The sequence below is a fragment of the Python bivittatus genome, unplaced genomic scaffold (assembly GCF_059951505.1).
Source record: "Python bivittatus isolate LINGU-HERP-01145 unplaced genomic scaffold, Pbiv_v1 ctg000580_np1212, whole genome shotgun sequence".
Lineage (NCBI taxonomy): Eukaryota > Metazoa > Chordata > Lepidosauria > Squamata > Pythonidae > Python > Python bivittatus.
The window spans coordinates 18,475,314-18,497,370 of NW_028277087.1; the positions used below are offsets into that span (position 1 = coordinate 18,475,314).

At 43.6% G+C, this 22,057-nt stretch overlaps 1 protein-coding gene across 4 annotated transcripts in view; it reads right to left on the bottom strand.

The window, feature by feature from the left end:
- Window positions 1-548: 548 nt before the first annotated feature.
- The window catches only part of TMEM260 (transmembrane protein 260), a 68,343-nt gene continuing 46,834 nt past the window's right edge, over window positions 549-22,057 (bottom strand). For 3 of the 4 annotated variants that reach the window (XM_007438266.4, XM_088149699.1, XM_088149697.1), the window contains 3 exons: window positions 21,865-21,918; window positions 21,407-21,497; window positions 16,996-19,631 (listed from right to left, as the gene is read on the bottom strand). In XM_007438266.4, the coding sequence (XP_007438328.2) occupies window positions 19,353-19,631; window positions 21,407-21,497; window positions 21,865-21,918 (424 nt within the window). In that variant the 3' untranslated portion in view covers window positions 16,996-19,352. Of the gene's footprint in view, window positions 1,251-2,290; window positions 2,416-16,995; window positions 19,632-21,406; window positions 21,498-21,864; window positions 21,919-22,057 lie in introns of those variants that run through there. The other variant, XR_015797660.1, reaches the window with a different exon arrangement.

The window sequence follows — 22,057 nt, forward strand, 5'->3', positions numbered from 1 at the left end:
TCAACTCAACACCTGACAAAAGTGCTCCAACATCAGATATAAAGCCACCTACAGCTTAATATCTCATGTTAGAAAAGCACAATAAAAAAGAAGAGAGAGAGAGTGAAAGAGAGAAAAGAAAGAAGAAAGAAGAAGGAAGAAGGAAGAAGGAAGAAGGAAGAAGGAAGAAGGAAGGAAGGAAGGAAGGAAGGAAGGAAGGAAGGAAGGAAGGAAGGAAGGAAGGAAGGAAGGAAGGAAGGAAGGAAGGAAGGAAAGAAAGAAAGAAAGAAAGAAACAAAGAAAGAAAGAAAGAGAAAGAAAGAAAGAAAGAAAGAAAGAAAGAAAGAAAGAAAGAAAGAAAGAAAGAAAGAAAACCATTTCAAAATGTTGCAAACAATGAATGTTTTTGTTTCCTTCAATCGCAGTAGCCAACCAAGTGGAAATGCTACTTCCATTCTTAATCTACAAATGAAATTAAAGTTGTTGAAAGATGCCTATGAAACCAGGAGAGTCTTCCTTCTTGGCGAGAGGAGAGGAAAAGCTGAAACCACAAAAATATTTGAGCAGCTTTATTAAATTTCCAGTCATATCAAGAATCATCACCAAGCATATGGTGTTTATCCACAAATGCAGAAGATAAACATGTTAGCTCTTCGGAGGGAGACAGATATGTTTGAAAGTTGCCCCAGCATAAAAAGAAGACTTCAAAAGGGAGATTGGACAGTCTACAAAATTTGTGCTGAGCCAAGAAAACAACTCTGGTTACTAGCAGATTCAGCGTCCCCAGCAAATGGGAAGTAGGAGGAGATTTTAGGGCAGTAGTTACATTGCCTTCTGCAACAGGGTATGGAAGTAAATTACTCCAGGTGGAAACTGTTCCTCCCAACTGGCAGAAAGGTCTGGCTGCAATCACACATCCTCTTCCCAGGAAGCTTCTTAAAAGAAGTAAAATGAGGCACAGCGGGCCTATCTATTAAGTACAGACTGTTCCACGCCCTGGGATGGTCTCATCAAGTCACAAAATGGGAAATAAGTTGCCTCCTTCTCAGGGCTGAGACAGAGTGACTGGCCCAAGGTTGCCCAGCTGGCTTCGTGCCTAAGGTGGAACTAGAACTCATGGTCTCCCAGTTTCTAGTTTGATTCTAAGTTGCACTTGATGAGGGCTGTTTTCTTATCAAGGCAGCTCTTCTGCAGAGGACAGCCAGGTCTTCTATCCAGATGACACTTCTGAGGCCAGAACTGGTTCTTCTGCGAAGCATGTCAGCTCCACCCTGTAAGAATTGCTGTGGCTGAGCATAAATCTGGTCACGTAATTGTCACTGTTATGTCGTGAAGAGTGCATTGAAGTCATAACTGTAGACACAGACTAAATCCCCTTCCCCATGTTTTGTTTTGTTTTTTATCTGCACTCAGTCGTTACCGACTCTGCAGTGACTGCTTTTGGATGAGTCCTTTTGCAGTTTTCAAGGCAAGGTGTTTCGGAAGTGGTTTGCCAGAGCCTCCTTCCTAGAGCAGAGCCCAGCTGGCGAGTGCAGGAGGCGGGGTTTCCATTGCTTTGCGCCTTTTTTGGGCGAGCGCGGCTTCCGCGCTACCGGCAACTGCTCCTGACTCCTTTTTGCAAGGCGCCGCCAGCATTTTTCCTCCCACCGGAGTGAGAGTACCCATTTATCTACTCATGTAAGTTTTCAAACTGTTGGGTTGACAGGAACTGGAGGAGGAAGCAGGAGTTCACTCTGCTGCGCGAAGGCTGGGCTCGAACCGCTAATACAGATATTACCAATAATGTTGCTGCTGCTAATTAAAATAATTTCACTGTGCCATCTTTGATACAGAAATGGCTTGTTCAGCTCCCCTAATTCAGAGGATTACATTAAACTTTTTCAGGCCATAGAATCTTTTGGTTTAAAATGATCTATCTATCTATCCATTCATCCATCCATCCATCCATCCTAGAACCCCTGATCAAAAGGCAAAGCTCGTGATAGAAATTTGCCTGGGCCCAAGTGAACTCTTTCCCCCTCCTTCAGTCTCTCACAGAACCCCATCAAGTTCTCTAGGATTTTACAGAAGACCCTTAGTTTACTTGAATTCTGTCTGGTCTGACGGTGAACCTGATTCTTGAAACCAAAAGTTGCCCTTCTTCCTTCCAGTTGGATTAGATTTGTGTTTCTCAACCTCAGCAACTTTAAGATGTGTAGATTTTAACTCCCAGAATGCTGGCCAAGGGATTCTGGGAGTTGAAGTCCACATATCTTGTCTAGCCCTTGAAAAACAGTACAACAATGCCGGTTCCAGTTCTGTACTCGCTTACCTGAAAGTAAAGTTGAATGGACTCAGCTGGGCTTACTTCTGAATAAACATATGATGCGTAGGGCTAGCAAATCCAGGCTGCAAAGATCTGGAAGACCACTAGATGGCACCACACTCTGCTGCCATCTGGAAAAATATAAATGTACATCAATAAAAGTCTGTTTGTTCCCATAAGAATGCGAATAAGGTTCTATCGTTCTGTAGTGTCAGGTCCCTATCACTTCAGACAGCAATCTGGGGAATGTCAGAATTTTCTTCACACCAGAAAAAGTGACAACCACCATCATGGAAGTGTTCTTTCCCATGAGAGAGTAGCTTTCCACATGTAATGATGTTTTCTTTTCTTGAGCCTCCATTTGACACCTGAATTGGCAACGGTTGGTTCAAATGCAAGTTTTCATCTCAGCATGAGGGATGGATCTGGGCAGTTTCAGTTTGAACTAATCTCAGTCTGGAATTTATAGTCTTTATCTTTCAGCCTCAGTTTTCTCTAACCTTATCTGCAAAATGGGGCTAATGAGAGAACTGAAAAAGGTTTGACAAAAACTCTGATTATAAACTTATATCTCTCTTTTGACCTGCTATGGCCTTTGAGTAAACTGTTGTGGTTTCTCAGTGATGTGAAGCCTGCTAAAATAATATACTGAAGAGAGAAAAGAATGAATGTCCATCTCACAGTCAGTAATCCTTTTTTCAATGGCTTGTTCAAGTCTATCAGGGGGGAAAAAACCTACTTTCTCCAGCTAATGCTAGCCAACTCTGCAGGACCGTTGCCTTGGTATCTCATTGAAAGCACGCGAAGTCATTTCAAACATTCTCAAAAGTTAAATGCCAGATTTAAGCGTAATATTCCTAGCAGAAATATTAGATAAATATTAATTCTATAAATAACAACACATGTTCATAATATTCAACCACTATGCCCCCCCCGAAAAAAAATGCCAGTTTCTCTCCCCCGTTTGTTCTTCACTTTTACAAGTCAGTGTTTTTCATTTTAAAAGAAGGCCAGGGAGCAATAAAAAATTAAATAACAAACAAGTACCAGCTCACTCTAGTATGACAATTAAATCCAACCATTTAACAGCTTGCATCCGTAAATAGAGCAACTTGCAAATCAACCAGCGTCTCCAGTGTGTCGATACGAAGAAATAAAGTTTTAAATCTGATGCCTGCATTCTGAATCACATTCCAAAATGTAAATATGCACACCAAGCATGGAGCTACATATTTTGATGGAAACAATTACAAGGCGGCTTCTAAGCCGCCCCCTTAGCCCGATTCCTCTCTGGGGCGCCCTCTGCTGGATGCATGGACTAAAAGCAGGTTAACCGCACCTCCGCTTAATTATTGGCACCTTCTGCCAGGATCTGCTTTAGGAATGCATCATGTGAAATTTGGAGTGCAAGGTTCAGTATTTGATCTGCCCCCCACCCAAAAATGCAACAAGGACTTACCTGTGGCAGAGTCTCGGAGAAGGGTTATTATTTTTAGTCTCTGTATTTTGTTCCCTTGCACCCAACCTCAACAATCTCTCACCCAAGTAAATACAGGGCAGGCATAATTTCATGGAATAATTTCCCACCTGGTACAAATAATTTCTTAGCATAATAGCACTTAAAAAGTGTGCTCTTATCTCAAAACTGCTGATGGCACATTTTACATACCCACCCATGAACTTGAGAAAGATTTATGGTATTTTGCAATACTTTTTTCCCGATTGATTGATTGATTGATTGATTGCATGGATAATGTGTGGCTAACATGACGGTCCAGGGAATTAGTAAAATGGTCACATCCTGCACAATCCACGTATGACATGTTTGCCGGTCTATTTTTTGCTGTATTGAGCCATATAGAAAAGGAATTTAAAATAAAGCCAATTAAGAAACACTATTGTTCAAAGAGGTGCACAGAGACATAAAAACGCTTTAGCTGAGTCATCCCTTTGGCTCTCCTACCCAAGTCTTATCTTCTGAAATGAACAGAAGATCTCCCTCTAAGCAGAAACTTTTCCAACTGGCTATGCCGGAAACTGGACTGGAAACCTTGTACATACAAACATCCATTTTATGACTGAACTCTTCACTCTCCTAAAAACCAGCTGGTTTTACACCTTACAGTAAGCTGTACTATGGTTCTTTGGTGAGGGCTTAGTATGTCAGGTGAACCTAGCCACTGTGCTGGGAAATCATGCTTTATGGTTTTGCATGTTGCATCAACCACTGGGGGTTATTTAATGAGAAACGGGTAAGCAAACCATGGTTATCAAGGGCCTGAGTTAACCCCAGTGAAATAGGAGTCATTCCATTTTTCAAATATAAAAAGGTTCCTGGATACCTGCAGTGTAGTCTATTTGGTGACATATAAATAAAAAACAATCATTTACAATGAGGGTGCATTAGAAAGATTTCATAATTTGGTTTATGCTAACAAGCTTTCTGAACTATGAGCAACAAGTCCAATTAGAAATTCAATTTTCATCGCAAAGCATTCCACATTTCTGTTCCCTCTGCTCATTTTTTTTCTAAAGTTTACGTGTTGCAATTCCATCACTGTTCTTCAACCAAGTTACATATTTTGGTGACACTTCCTGTAATATAACAAGGCCATAGCCCATGCATCTCTCTGCAGTCTTCCTAAAATAATCTTTCTCCCTCCAGCCCTCTGGACTGATGAAGATTTGACGCTTTCAAGGTCTTCTTCGTGGCTTGCTTAACACGCTTTCAGTCCTTGAAAAGTAGGCTGGCATAATTTGTGCTGCTCCAATGGCCAAGCCCTACTCTGTCTCTATAATGAGGCCAGTAAGTAGCATTGTCCTTACAATGTTAATGTGGGTCAAGATAAGGCAGGCAAGTGGTGGATTCCCCCAGGTTCATCTCCCTTCCCACCACCTGCTGATGCAAAAAGCAGCTACCATTTGTTTCCACCTGGGATGGCAAAAGTTGGGCAAGTGCCGTGGGCAGCTGGCATAGAGGATTTAGCCACTTTTCAAGTTGGCTGAGTGATAAGATGCAGCATGGAGGTGCTCCATGCCTGACCAGTCATCTGAACAATTTGTAAAGTGTCAATCAGAGATTTTGGAATATGGGACCGGCTGGAGATGATATGAATATTTCAGTATATCCTTACCTACACAAGCTGTTGAAGCCACCCAGATCTTTAGAGCTGAAAGATTTCTCAGCTAAGGCAGATGAGATAGCTTGATGGATCATAATTTGTTTTGGTTCTGAAAATGAAGAAGACAATTACCCACCTCCCAGTGCCGTATTCCACTGGATAACATTAAGCAGGAACCTTGTTCGCTTGCAAGCCCTGAGCAATGTTCCAGATAAAATTAGCACTGATGGAAAAGACAGCAATGGAGGAGAGAGGAACGCCTGAATAGCAAGACAACTGAAGCTTGATCATCCTGACTCTGATATCCTGCAGGAAAGATAATAGCACTTACATTTTGCAAGGCCCAAAATCTGATTTCTTACTAGATCCCTAGTAATATCCTGGTGGATTACCAGAGAAAGACAGTTTTCTTACACAGATGCAAAACCCATCTATATATAATTTGCTGAGGCTTTGTAAGCTATCCATGGTTAGTTTCTCATCTCACAGTGATTTGAACATATTGAGCCAGCTGAGGTTTGTCAGGTCTTGTACCTCTAGTTTTTCCCATGAATGCAGGGAAAGCAGGATAAAGAAGCCGAGTTGCAGATGCATCACTTTCACCTTCCTCCCATTCTTTCTACTATATCCTCTACACTTGATCTCAACCAAAGCAGCTTCTATATCACTCTTATTTGTTCTGAAATGTTGGGCCGATTGGCAGCCAAGGTAGAATTCTTTCTATTATTGCTTTACCCTCTCTAGTGTCAGTAAATCACACTCCCCCAACCTGTGTGTTCTCCAGACATATAGACTTCCACTCCGGACTTCCCAGCCAGTTTGAGGATTTAAATCCCAGGCAAGACTGGGAGGGCTGTTCTAAATTAGACCTATAAGGCTGGATCAGTACACTGCACCACAAAAGCACATTAAACTTTGCTTTCAAAAATCAAGCTGCCATATTGGATGTATCCATCACTCTTTCCCTTTTGAAATATTGGCTTCTAAAAGCAGCCACATCATCCCAAAGGCCACAAGGTTGTCTTGGGATTACATGATGTAGTCCATAGTGGAAGGTGGGGGAGAGATCTTGGAAGTCTCTCCATTGCCCCAAAAGCTCCAAGACAGTGTTGTCCAAACTTGGCCACTTTAAGATGAGTGGACTTCAACTCCCAGAATTCCCCAGCCAGCATGGCTGGTTGGGGAATTCTGGGAGTTGAAGTCCACTCATCTTAAAGTGGCCAAGTTTGGACAACACTGCTCCAAGAGGACAATAACTGGGCTATTCCATAGCTGAAAAGATTTGTCTGTTAATCCATTTAGCTGTGACGAGTTTTACATATTGGCTGCTTTACCTGAGTATGAATAGTCTGTGTGTTTCCAACCCTATTTTTTGATATTATTCGAACTAGATTACAGATGCTAAGGACTAGGACTTTTGAACCTTTCTGCATATAGAATATGTGCTTTGCCATTGAGGTATTCTTTGTGGCCCTGGAGTTGGTCCAACAAATGCAACTGAAATATGAAGTGTGGCACTAATTTTAAACTAATGCAGGAAACAATTGTCAAAGGTTTGATTGGTGGGCAGGAAATAAATACTTCTTAAGCGTTCTTTCAGCATCCTGCATGGCTTGTTTCCATGTGCTATTATTGAACATTTTATTTTGGTTCTAACTTCTAAGTAATTGAGGATTTTGGTTCTAACTTCTAAGTAATTGAGGATTTTCTTCAAAAGATAGTTAGCCAAGTATCAACTTCCTTAATGGTATAGTACTGGGAACATTTGAGGACATATACAGATTTTTCAGCATCCTGGGAAAAAAGGATAGCTACTAAAATTGCATGTTATTTAAATAGGAGAAAATTAATATATATTACTATATGTATCAGCAAACTTACCTGGACCTAACTTCACTTTCTATAAATGAACTTATGATAGAGCTACAAGATACTCAGTTGAAAACAAAAACAAAAGAGCCGTCTTGTATTATCTTAAAGACCAACAGATTCCTTTAAAGGCCAATCAAGTTTTATCATGCTTTGGTAGATAGATTAAAATGACTGTGTGGGTTAGTGTCGGTGTGTGTAGAGAGGGCCCCTTCCCATGGAGAAGTAACTTTCAAGTCAATGTAAAGTCTTTAGCTTGTGATTAAAAGCCTTTTCCAATTAGCACTCAACAGCTCCCATTCATTTCCCCCCCAGCCCCTCCCCATTCAAGATGAGTAGGAGACTAATAAGGCTGTGATAAAAGGGCAAAAGGCACAGAGACAGCCAAAAAGAATTAATGAGCCTCCTCCATTTATTTGTCTCCTTAACAGCTGAACTGTTACATCCATTGATGCTCTTCAAAGAGTCTTCCTCTGCACCCTGCAAGCTCCACTGGGCATCTTCAGCCCACGGAGGATGGGAGGGCAAGAGTACTTCCCTGTGTGACCCGCCCAAACCAATCAAGACCCACAAGATGGGCTGATGAAACCTGAGCTCTTTGCTGCCCTTGATGCCACCTCCACCACCGCTGCCCCCACCACTGGCACTTCTCCACCCCCACCTCCCTCTAAAAAGTCCAGACCCCTTTTGAGGGTCGGTTCCCAGCAGCTGAGAAGGAGAAAATTCAGGGCTGGGAACTGTGCAGTCAAGACCTTGTCAAGGTCTTCACAGGGACCCTTGTCATGAAGCACCTCGGTGACTGGCATCTTGCTCAGAAAAGCTCCCTCCCTGCCCCCTCCCCAGCCCTTAACAGCTTATGACATCACAAAGGGCACTCCAAACAGATGCCTACATGGCATCCTGCAGCACTTTTAAAAGAGAATTAGTGGTTTTAATTATGGCCGTCGTCTGAAAGAGAGCCCAGTTGAGTTCACTAGGAGGCCTTTGATCAAGGACCTCAGCTAACACAATGGTGCGGAACTGTGACTACTCCTCGCCAGGGGAGAGGGGGCCTTTTCTGCCCCTGAATAGCTCACCAGTGATCTTTGAATGCAGGCAAGCTTGAAAACCCTCCCTCATCATTAAGCGGACATTTCTATACAGGGGCCTACATAGCGCTCTGGAGTCTAGGCGCTATACAATTGGAAGGGGGAAGGAATCCCTACAGATTCTGGCTACTCCTTAGGAAGTGCTGAAGGGCCGTGAGTGACTTAATTCATTAAAACAGGTTGCTATTAATTAACTGTCATAATCAAAGAAAGAGCCATTATTTGCATTTCTTAACGTTGTTCCCTTTTAGTTCATGTGCAGAGGTGGGGTGAGGAGGGAAAGATTTTTGTAACAAAAAAAATGAATTTAAGGCTGGAATAAACACACGCGCGCACGCGCACACGCGCACTCACACACGCACACACAAGAAAGAGAAAGAAGAGGGGTGGGGAGAGGAGAGGAAAAAAAGGAAAAAGCTTGCCATGAAAGCCCCCCTTTCAAAATGTAGGCTGTGGGATCTGCAGCTAATTACAGGACCAGATCTACAAGTGAACAAACAGGGAGGTGAAACACACAAATAGGAAAGTAATGAGGAAGAATGCAAAAATGCCTTTACTTGGCAACTGGTTTCTGCAACTGAGCCTAGTGGAATACTATCTCTCTCTCTTTCTCTCTCGCTTCTCACCTTGCATTTGATCAACTTTAGCAGAGCGGTGCTACACGAGAGCAATCAGAATGAAAATTCCGCCAGTTAGCTCCTATCCACCCTTGCTTATTTAGCACGGTGCTTCTGAAGGTTTCTACTTATCTAAAGACATTCCACATAGAATTAACTGGCCTCAGTCTGTTGGCAGGATGGTTGGGTACCTTTCAAACACATACCAGCCCAGGTTGGCCATTGATCCAATCTGTTTGCTGAAGATGGAGGCTGGCTGAGAAATTTGCATTTTGCAGGTATGATTCCTGCCCAGAGACACCAGCCTGTTTCTCATCTACTGTATGCAGAACCGAACAAGGCTCATTTCCTCCATAGGGAGCTAGCGGATCAGCTATGGAAGGTCCACATGGAATAAATCACATTACAGTCATTTTTTCATTCAGGATATTAATAAACCATCTTTCTTGTATTAGGACAAGGTGTTGATGCACCAAGGCAGAATTGTGAATGGAGAATCATAGGGTTGGAGGTCTTCTAATCAAACCCCCTGCACAGTGCAAGAATCCTCATATTGCCCTGGACAAATGTCTGTCCAATCTTTTCTTGAATACTTCCACTGATGGAGCACCCACAACTTCAGGAGGCAGACTGTTCCATTGCTTAATAGCTCTCACAGTCAGGAAGTTCCTCCTTCTTTCAAATTTGGATCTCTATCAATGTGTAAAGCTTCCACCCATCGGTTCTTGACCTTCCCTTGTATGCTATGGAAAATCAGTCCACACCCTCTGCCCTGTGACAGCTCTTTAAATGTTGGGAGACTGCTATCATATCTCCCCTTAGCTTTCTTTTCTTTAGGCTAAACATACCCACTTCTCCCAACTGATCTTCATAGGATTTAGCCTCCAAGCTTCTCATCGTCTTTGTTGTTGTTCTCTGTACTCTTTCCAGTTCTTCAGCATCGTTTTTGTGTTATGGCAACCAGAACTAGACTCAGAATTCCAGGTGTAGTCTGACCAGTATATGATGAAGGAAAGTGAAAGCAATGGGGAAGATGTTTGCTAGTCTTAACTTGTCTGTTCTGCCAGGAAACACTTAATTTAACAAAAATCATACACTTACTGCAATATTAGTATTTTTGTTAAGATTAGTTTCCAAGATTAGTGATTTAAAGCACCAGCATCTTTTTTCAAGTTTGCACTTTAATAAATAGCAGTGATATGCATCTTCTGTGAGGTCCAAAGCACTTCTTCTAAATCATTCTTAAAACATGTATAGCTAATTGATATGATACCTGCAAGGATTAAATTACTCACAAAGATATGCATTATTCTGACCAAACAGGCAATTCTATTGATTTTAAGGAGGGTTTTTTGCAACTTTTTTTTTCATTTTTGTTTGTAATTTTGTCTAGCCCATGCTTCTTTCTGTAAGATGGCTACAGCAGTTGTATCCTCTGGCTGCAAACCAACCCCTGAGACAATATTAATACAGCACTGTGAGAGGACCCAGCTGGAACATTTGAGAAAAGATTGGGAGGGAGGGATAAATTGAGCGTGGTCTTATGGGGTCCACTCTATGGGGGGATCTTCAGGATTACATTTTGTCCCTTGCTTCTTGCAAGAGAGTTGGTGGACTTTAGCCCACAAAAGCTTATGCCACCAAAAGAAGTTGCATTTTATAGTACCAACGTTTTGTATTTTGCCTTATAACTTTCTTAGTAATGGCAAGAACGTGCAATTTCCTAGATTGCAATGTATTTATCTACTAGAACAATTCCTTTGAGAGAAGGTATAGCTATTTAAATTAAGGAAAGTTTGGTGATGACCTATAAAGCCCTACATGGCATGGGGCCAGGATATCTGAGGGACCGCCTAACCCCATCACATCTACCTGTCCCATCAGATATGGCAGAAAGGGGATGTTGTGGGTCCCGTCTACAAAGGAGTGTCATCTGGTAGACCCAGGAGAGCCACAGCACCCACCCTTTGCAACACGATCCCCCCTGAGGTGAGATTGACCCTGATCTTGTTGGGCTTCCAGAAGAGCCTGAAGACATGGCTTTGCATCTGGCCTGGGGTTCCGGTGACATTAGTGGAGAGCCCGCTCAATGGCTGTATGTCTAGGAAATGAATGGTACTGTCCTGCAGATTGTGTTTTAATGGTTTTAAACAGTTTTATTTTTTAAAAGTTTTTAATTATGTCTGTGATTATTTTTTGGTTGTTTTTGTATTGTTTTTTTGGATTTTTAACCTTGTAAGCCACCCAGAGTCATGGTAGTGAGATGGGCGGCCATATAAATTTAATAATAAATAAGTAAAAACATTTTCTGCAGAATAAGGCTTATGAAATCATAGTGAACAGCATATATGCATCCATACCAATCACCCTGTTCTTTTTTGGGGTCAGCAGCATTATGTAAAATTATAGAAAAGGAATAAGAAATAGTAACACAAGAAAGTAAAGGCAGGAGGAAACCACAAAAAAAAAGGGGGGGGAAATATACTTAAATCTCGTTTATGCCAACGCCATTCATATTTACTCTCAATGCTTTTCTGACCTTGCAAACCATCTGTGCATTCACCACATTCATATATTGTTTCATACGTTGGCTTTTGTTCTTTAAAGTCATGTTTTGAAGATCTCATCAAATCCATATTACCATTACTTTCTCCTGACATACCCAACTCTCACTTTTCTACAACCAAGTGGGCAGAAGCATTTTCACTCCTTTTAACAAGCTTTCATTCTTGGCCAGAGACGACTACTTTCTATCAGTATTCGAACATAACATTTTTATCTCATCCATATTAGTAGTAGTAAGGCTAAGGTCAGGGTCAGTAGTTTCCATTAGTCTAACTCTGCCCACTCTGTTGTCAGGTTCGGTCAGCACGGGGCTTCGGGGAAGCTCTCAGCCACACCACGCCACACCGACCCAGTGACTGCGCCATCGAGCTAGAGCCAGGGGCAAAGCTGCCCAAACCGAAAATGTACTCCCTGTCAATGAGGGAGATGGGGGCTCTGTGGGAGTTCATAGACAAGAACCTAGCGCGGGGATTCATCCAACCCGCGAAGTCACCATTAGCGGCCCCGGTACTATTCCGGGAGAAGAAGGATGGCTCGCTCCGGATGTGCGTGGACTACCGGGGGCTGAACGCAATCAGCACCGAATACAAATACCCCCTCCCCCTGATGAAGGACCTAATGTCGCACCTATCCAAGGGGAGGGTGTTCATAAAACTGGACTTGCGCGAAGCTTACTTTAGGGTCGGGATCCGCGCAAAAGATGAGTGGAAGACGGCGTTCAACACGCCGCTCGGAAGCTACCAATTTTCCGTGATGCCGTTCGGATTAAAAGGAGCCCCGGGAGTGTTTATGCAGCTAATAAACGAGGTGCTGCACGACCTACTCTACCAGGGCGTCCTGGTCTACCTGGACAACATCCTCATCTACACCGAAACCCTGGCGGAGCACGTGAGCCTGGTGCGCACAGTGCTCCAGAGACTGCTGAAGGCGCAGCTGTACGCGAAGCTATCAAAATGCGAGTTTCATCGGGAGCAGCTGGACTACCTCGGCTACCGGATATCCAGTCAGGGAACTGAGATGGACCCGGCGAAAGTAAAAGATGTTCTGGGCTGCGAAGCGCCACGAACCCGGAGGCAACTTCAAAGCTTCTTGGGGTTTGCGAACTTCTACAGACAGTTCATCCCGAACTTCGCCCAAATCACCCTTCCCCTGACAGACTTACTAAAAACCAAGGGCAGTGGAAACCCCCCCAAGCCCAGCATGGCACTTGCGTGGACTGCGGAATGCCAGGGGGCATTTGAGGAGCTAAAACGGCGGTTCACAGTGGAGCCGATCCTGCGCCATCCCGACCCAGATCGGTGGTTTATCATACAAGTAGACGCGTCAGATGTGGCAACGGGGGCGGTCCTGCTCCAGCCCAGCCCGGAGGGGGCCATCCACCCATGCGCCTACGCCTCCCGCAAATTCACGGAGACAGAGAGGAGGTGGATGGTGTGGGAGAAAGAGGCATACGCGGTCAAGTGGGCGCTAGCCACGTGGAGGCATCTATTGGAGGGGGCAAATGAACCATTCGAGGTGTGGACAGACCACAAGAACCTCGAGGCCTGAAGGCCCCACGTAAGCTATCCCCCAAACAGGCGCGGTGGTCCCAATACTTCGGGAGGTTCAGGTTCACCCTAAAACACATCCCCGGGAAACGCAACTTCCTAGCAGACGGGTTGTCTCGCATGCCCCAGCACGCCAGCCTATGAGAGTAGATCGTGGACTCCATCATCCCTGCCAGCAGGCTGGCTGCAAAGGCGGTGACCCGGAGCCAGACCAAGGGGGAGCGACGGGACGCAGCGCCCGAGGTAAAGCAAGGGTTTGCGGAGGCAGCGGAGTGGGACACTTGGCTCAAGCAAAACCGAGAAGTGCTAACCAGCCAAGAGGGTTTGTGGTGGCACAAAGGGAAGTTGTACATACTCGAGGGGTGCCGACGCAGGGTCATGGAAAGAGCCCACGACAGCCGGAACGCGGGGCACTACGGCTTTGTGAAGACGCTCCACTTAATTCGGCGGCAGTTCTGGTGGCCAACGCTCCGGAAGGACGTGGAGGCATACTCGGGGGGTTGCCCGGTGTGCGCGACGGCGAAAGGGGCTAAAGGCAAGCCTAGGGGGTTACTCCAGTCGGTAGCGGACCCCGACGGCCCATGGCAAGAGATCGCCATGGACTTCATAGTAGAGCTCCCGGAGAGTAAGGGGAAGACCGCCATTTGGGTGGTTACGGACTTATTCTCCAAACAAGCGCACTTTGTAGCGTGCCGGCGAGTCCCCACGGCGGAGAGGTTGGCGAGGCTGTTCGTGCAGCATGTTTACCGGCTGCACGGCGCGCCCCGACGGGTCGTCAGCGATCAGGGCGGCAACTTCATAGCGCGGTTCTGGAGAGAGTTCCTGAAGCGGGTGGGGACAAAGCAAGCCCTCTCCTCCGCAGCGCACCCGCAGACGGACGGAGCCACGGAACGCCTGAACGGGGGGCTTGAACAGTACCTGCGCTGCTACGTGGGACACCAACAGGACGATTGGGTGGAGCTACTGCCATTCGCGGAAGTAGCATATAATAACGCCGTCCACAAAAGTACCGGCTTTTCTCCATTCAAAGTAGCCACCGGGAGAGACTTCGTCCCCATGCCGGAGTTGCCTCAGCCGGAGTCCCAAATCAACTCCTTGGACGCCTGGTTCGCCCAAATCGACGCCACCTGGCGAGCGGCGCACGCGGCACTGCAAAAAGCCAAAGCCGACTACAAAAAACACGCAGACCGCAAGAGATTCCCCGAGGGGCAGTGGAAAGTGGGGGACCAGGTGTATTTGTCAACCAAAAACCTAAAGACACACCAGACATCGAAGAAACTCAGCCCGAGATTTGTGGGACCGTTCCCCATTGCAGAGGTCATCAACCCCGTAACCGTCAGGCTGACGCTCCTGAAAAGCCTCGGGAAGATCCACCCGGTGTTCCACTGCAGCCTGCTAAAGCTGCACCAGCCGGGGAACGCCTGGCACAAGGCAGAGGGGGTGCCACCACCCATCATGGTCGGTGGGGAGCAGCATTTCGAGGTCAACCAGATACTGGACGCCAGGAGGCACAAGGGGCAGGTCCAGCTCCTAGTGCAATGGAAACATTTTCCCAAGTCCCACAGCAAATGGGTAAGCAAAACCCACATAAGAGCGCCGGACCTAGTACGGGACTTTTACAACAAATACCCCGGAAAACCGAAATAAAGTCGGGGGGGGATATGTTTTCAGGGGGGCGGTATGTCAGGTTCGGTCAGCATGGGGCTTCGGGGAAGCTCTCAGCCACACCACGCGAACTCCACCGGCGGCAGCTAGCGAGGGAAAGAGGAACTGAAAGCGCCGCTAATTAATGGGCCACCTGTGCCCAGCCAAACAGGAAAACCGCAGCGGAAGTTTTAACTCTACACTGATAACGGCGTGAGCCAACAATGAACGGGGCCGCAGGCAGTGAAACAAGATCGCCGCGCAACGCAAAACCCTCGGGCTTGCACGTAACGGGGGGGGGGGACCAACCCAAGCCAGGGGGGGACTGTCAATCAAGGACAATGGACCCTGACCGAACCTGCCATCATGGACAATTAAGAGGGATTATTGGGGGGCCGATAATCCGCAGCGGTAACACGATCGTGGGGCGGAAAAAGCACGGGAAGGGGGGAATATAACAAGTGATGCAATTGTACCAAACCAGTCCTGGCTTTGCTTGTGACTGCTACGTTACACATGAGTAAACCTCTTTTGTGAACCACACGTTTCACGGGAGTTTCTCTGTCGAACGGGGCAAACCTTACATCTGTAACATCATTCTTTTTAACTTTTTTCTTAATAGCGTCCACATGATCTTTCTTTCTACGTTCCATTCATTCTGTTGGTGGTTGGTTAATCTGTCTTCTAATTCTGTTTCATGAACAACTCATATTTTCTGCAATTATTCTACTTTTACTCTCATCTGATTGTTCTTCCATGTTTGCTTTTTCCCCACAATCCACTCTTGACACTACCAAAAAAAAGGTCTGCCCCATATTCAGAACCTCTCATCACCCTTGAACCTTTCACTAATTCTCCCAATTTGTCAACAAAAACAATAAAATTAATCATGCTTTTAGACTTAGATTTCTCCGTCTTGTGTGTATGCATGAACACACACAAATTTAAATCACATATTCAAAACAAAGATGTTTTCTAAGCAGATACTTATCAAACAAAATTCTCATTCTCTAAATGACTTGCTTTTTCTATATTCTCTTTTCTCATTCCCACCTTTTCAGTTATGTCTTCTAATAGTATTTTCCCCTAGATTATATTCATTCAGAATGCTGCACAAGTTTTCCCCAAACTCATCCCTGGTTTTCTATTATTACATCTATCACCAATCTATGGATTCCTACTTTCATACACACTATATGATACCAATTCATATTTTCTGATACACAGTTTAGTTCTTTCATTCATTTTCATTGACTACTTTCATTTCCAAACACGTATTCATCAGTTTTACTCCACAAGATCAGACCACCTTCATTCTCATCTATTAAACCCTCCTTTTCTTAGTTTTCAAAATATACATCTCTTTTCCTTTCATTTCCTCTATTAACTGATGCTTTTTACCATTTACTCATCTTACATTTCAAGTCAATCTTTCATATGCCGTAATCATCATTAGGTGAATCCACAAATTTTGACTTCTGCCTATCATGGTTTTAGACAATTGAAAGTTTTACATAATGCTTTTTATTAAGGTGTGTGTGTGTGTGTGTGTGTGTACAAAGTGTTGCAGGAAGTGCCTTTACATTGGGTTTCTAGATTTACTTTAGAAAAAATCCCCATGTTGAATTAAAAAAAAACAACAACAGCAGCAAAATAGAGTTGAATAAATCCAAGTAATAAACAAAATTGCTGGGAACAAATCCTTTCATAATTTCAAAGTTTTAGTTTTTAGTATGCATATTGGAATTCCCTTTGAAATCTGAAAAAAAAAATGCTTTACCTCCTTTTACCCCCATTTGCCATCTACGTAGATTAATTAATTTGCAGTTTGTTTATCATCATGGGAGAATTAACTAAAGCAAGAATAAAAGGACATCTTCTGTCTTTCAGCCATGGTTATTGAAATAGTTTCTAATGAACCAAAGAATGTGGTCATTATATTCTTGATGAAATTCCTGTAAAGAAGTGATAGCCTACCCCAAGAAGCCATTTCTAACGTGCAAAAAAATCATGATAATATTCCAGATGTTCATTCATCCTGTTTACATGGAAATGCATTCTGCAAAAGATTTTCATGTTCTGTGATGGAAATCCATCTTTTATGAGTTGGTGCAAAGATATGATGATCTTGAGAAAGTACGTAGCTGGTAAGATTGCAGATGGAGGAACGAGAGGCTATTTTTGAATTTTGGTCAGGTCATTTATCAAATCAATCCAGGTATTCTGTAACAAGGACAACTCAGCAAGAAAGACTGGAAATGCAAGAATTCACTTATTTATTAAATGAACAGCCATGTTACTCGGGTAAAAATCTCTCAGTGCAACTAGTAAATAAAAAAAAAATCAGTATTATGTAGATAAAACAAACATCAAGAGCATCCTTCAAAAGTTACAGGAAAAGTTTGAAAAAACAAAGCTGGATGAGAATGATATAAAAATCTACAATTAAAAAGATTTTTACCCAGAGCTGAGACCTAATGACATCTGACAGTGGTAAGAAAACCATGTGATGGGTTTCCTTTCCTCCTGTGGCAGGGCTACAAAATAGTGCCTGGAAGCACACACTTCCATTCTCAAGGAAACCCAGTTGCGCTTTATGTCCAAGCTCAATACACCCATCTCAGTTCCACTGTACTTCAACAGGCAGGCACCTTCCAAGGAAGATCATGCCAATCAGAGAAGTTCATTCAGTCCTTAAAGTTATCTGGTCCCAAAATGTACAGGACCGTAATGCTCAAAATCAGCACTTTGAGTAGAAAAGACTGGGTGACAGTATAGCTCTTCTCAGAGGCATAAGATGTGATCCAATTTCTCATGATAAGTTTCTTAACCAGCCTGAAAGACAGCCCCCTTATAACATATTTCAAATACATGAAACTACTTTATGAAAAATTAGCCTATTTGTCTATCCAGCCTAGCATGATCTACTCTTCCTAGCAATGGCTCTCCAAAGTCTGGCAGAGATGTATTTCCTTTCAGCTGCACCTCTGGTTCTTTTGGAAGGAATGTGGGTGACTGAACCTGAGATTTTCCATGTTTATAATATATATTCAATTTATAAAATATGGTCCATCCTTTCTGAGTTTTTTTTCAATAATCTATTTCTGAGGTGAGTGGAGTACAGGTAGTTCTCATTTAGCAACCACAATTGGGACCGGCAACTTGGTCATTAAACAAAGTGGTTGCTCAATGAAACCACAACTGTACTTATGATCTTACTTCAGCTTTCATGTGCTTTACAGACCTGTGAGGATTGTAAATGTGAGGACCCATTGCAAAGTTACTTTTTCATCACCATCATAATTGCGAACAGTCACTAAACAAGATAGTTGCTAAACGAGGACTACCTGTAGTACTGACTCTGATCAGACCATGTCTGTTCAGAAAAGGCTGCAAATAGTGTACAATTTTGTCTTACAAAAAGAAGTTGGTGGCACGGAGACCACCTGGCTTTCAAGAAGTAAGCTGGTCCTAAGTAGACCTGCAGCTAAGGAACCTGATCTTCAAAAGGAGCATATGTTTTTCTAAAATAAACTAAACACTGTCCCTGATATTTGAGCGATGCACACAAACAATGGAAAAAACTTCCATCAACTTCTATGGACTCTATAATTTGAAGATAACACTAACCCATGTTAGTGACATAATCCAAGGCATCTACACTATCATTTCCCTCTTCTCCTCCTGAGAGGGGATGCTAAGGGCAGAACTAATGTGCACTTTCTCAAATCTCATTCCTGCTTTAGCTGTCACACATACAGGCTTAATGTTGATCAAATGCCAATTCCACCAGGTCAGTTTTTGCTATTAGGATTTTGACTCTGATGTTATAACTAAATATTAGCACATAAACATATACAAGTGGATAAATCAAACAGAGCATATGAATATCCTGCTGGGTCAGACCAGAGGCATCTCTAGCCCAGTGTTCTACTCCCAACAGTACTCAACCGGATGCTTCTGAGATGCTCCAAAGCTTGGTATGAAGGCAAAAGCAATCATGGCTGTTAGCCTTTAATCAAACTCTCTGTCATCATAAATCTGCCTTATGTCCTTTGATCCCAGTTGGTAGCCATGTCCACAGCAGGTGGCAGTGCCTAGCCAACCATGACTGATCTCAAAAAACGAAGCAGGGTCAGTCCTGCTTAGTATGCGAATGGGAGACCACCAAGGAAATGCCAAGGATGTAGGCTAGACTGAGAAGTTGAAAGAACGCATCAGAAGAAGACAGCTTCCATATTGCTGCCAAGAAAACAACATACTGTAGATGTATCCTATAATCAGAGCTCAGCTCAGCTCCAGGGAGACTTGACTATAAATTGGTAACCATAAACCAGGGAAGCAAATTACCAGTGCACTGTGTTAAGAATTTTCATCTGAATCTCCCAACATTCAGCTTCATTTAATGACCCCACACTGTAACATTAAAAGGGAGAAAACCCCCAATTCATTTCCCCCAACCTGTGTTTATGGTTTTCTATATCACCAAACGCTTCTCTTGGTTAGTCTTTTTCTCCTAATCTAAAAAATACTGCATTTAAGCTTGCTTTAATTCCATCTATGGAATCCTTCTCTTACTCTTCATTTCCTTTCCAACAGATCTTTCCCTGAGCTGGTCACGTCTTACGCTGGTTGCCTCTTTCTCCCCTCTTCGTTTTTCTCAATTCCCGAAGTTCTTTCTTCATATGCTTTATGGCTTGCAAAATATTGCTCTGCTGTGGATCATCTACAGCTTTCTCCAGGTAAAGGCAGAAGTGTTTGATGGTTTCTAAGAGTAGCATTTCTGGATCTTCCCTTGCCGGGTGAAGATGCAGCACCCTCTCGCAGGCAATGGCGTAATTTTTGTGCCAGTTCACTGGATGAGTTTTATACGTGTTTACAATTTCTTTGTACAGCTGTAAATCAGAGGAGACAATTCAGGATTGAAGAAAAATCCCAGATATATCATCCTCCTGTATGACAAATACTTGCTCACTTTTTAAAGTCAAGCATGACATAAACAGTCAAGTATGGCATCAACAGCATCTATAAAATAAAGTCTTGGCAACTGAGGAAAAATAGGACACCATTTATGAGCATATGTTATAAACCATGAAATGCAAGCCTCTGCATTTCTATTCAGAAATAAGCCCCACTAAGTACTTCCCAATCAGTGTGTACAGGATTTTAGCTAATGTGCAGCTGATGATTGGGTAAGCTGCTCTGATGTCATAAAACTGAAAAGAGGAATAAAGATGTACAATTCTCAAGGGGAAACTCAAGAATAATAATCCCAAGGATAAATCTGAAAGGTAAACTGGAAGAGAGAAGTAAGAGAAAGAAACTAGAGAGCAAAAGGGTGGGGAATAAGAGAAAATGAGCTGAAGATACATGTTTTATTTCTAGTGGAACCACTTTGCATATGAAAACAGCAAAAGAAAAGAACTGAACTTGGGGTATTTCTCTAAACTGTATCAACTTTATTGTTAGGCCACCATTATTCAAATCTGGGAGTGTGGAAAGAAGATGCACACGTCCTTGACTTGCTACTGATACATAAGCAACCAACACCCTTCCTTTGTCACATGCACACAATTAGACCTGCAAGCAGCAAAGCAGGGGGAGATATAGAAAATTGGCTGTAATATTATTCATTAGCCCCATGAAACAGGCACTTTGGCTATGGAAAACGCTCTGTCTTTGCTCACTGGAAATGTCTTACTGCTTCTGCTTGGTTCTACAAGTCATGGATGAGAACTTGGTCCTACTCTTGTAGAGGAACCTCAAGTGCTGCTCTGTAGGCACTTAAGTGGGCTTTCAAAGTTGCCATCCCACTCCTATGTTAAGCTTCTCAGGTAAGCTTAGCTGTGACACCTGGCTTGCTACCACAAGACAGTGAAGAGGTCCCACAGTTCTGGGGCAAAGGGAACGAGAATGTCCCCAGTTATCTAGATCAGTGTTTCTCAACCTTGGCAACTTTAAGATGTGTGGACTTCAGCTCCTAGAATTCCCCAGCCAGTTGAAGTCCACACATCTTAAAGTTGCCAAGGTTGAGAAACACCAATCTAGAGGCAGCATTCAGGAGCAGTGAGGTACAAACAGCTGTCATGCCCTGTTTAGCAGGTGAGGTCAGGGAGGAAAAGATACCAACCCAGCACGATGCTTAGTGGCCAGACAGATGGAAACAGACCTTCTGGCTGTGCCTGTATTATTTCACCTAAGTTGCTCTGGTGACCATAACCAGCAGCAAGGTCAACACCGATCAACCCTATGAACACAGGGGTAGTACACACCACCACCACCCCAGGCGCATCCCTTAGTGCCCAAAAGACATTTTAAATAAAGTTTACTTTAGTAAAAAATAAAAAAATTAAATAAGAAGCTGGTCTGCTACAAAGCATTAGCCCCTAGCAACATAAGGACTTACAGGGATGTTTGAGGGCATGACAACTGGCCCACTCAGAGGATAGGAAGCATTCCAGGAGTCTAGTAAATGGGTGTCTTAAGACTGGACAAGCCTACCCCAACATCCATTTTGTGAACAGCCAAGTTTCCTACTGCAGCCATTTTGTGAGTGCACCCATTACACAGTGTAAAATTACAAATGATCCCTGTCCCCAAATTGTTGCTTATCCCTGTGCAAACAGATGGACAGGTTGAGCTTTTCTATCCCAAAGTGAAAAGTGCTTACCTTATAAGCAAATGTGTAAAGCTTTGCTTTCGCATCCCCAGATGTGGGAGCCGTTTCTGCAAGGTCAAAAAGAAAGAAGGCTGTTTTCATCCTAGGGAAAGAAAAAAAAACAACCAGAAGTGTGTTGTGTATTCTTTAAACACCAACTAGCATCCATGAAGGAGAAGGCGGGGTTCACTTCCCCATGGAATGATCCTATCCCAGTTCACTATATTGAACTGGCATTTACCGGGGATGACATTAGAAGTTGTACTCCAGGACATCTGGAGGGTGCCAGCTGCCTTAAACTATTAACTGCAAGGTGACATTTGGTTCCATTCCACTGCTGGACACCAGCTTTTGTTTCCTAGATTCTCACCACGCTTCCAGTGTTTTACTTGTGCAATCTGCAATGTAATTAATTTGTATGTAGAGACCTTTTCAGATACAGTATGGATGGGAAGGGGACAGGCTCTCACCTGGCTTGCCACATCTCTTCATTTGCTACCGACTCCCAGGAAGATGAATCAAACCTTAAAAAAGAACAGGTAAGTTGATGTGCAAGACTAGGCAGAAATCCCACAGGAGACAGAGCATGAAACAGAAGCACAGGAGAACTATACTTTTATAAGCTTTCCAGATACAGTTGGGGAAATGGGAATGAGTACCCCT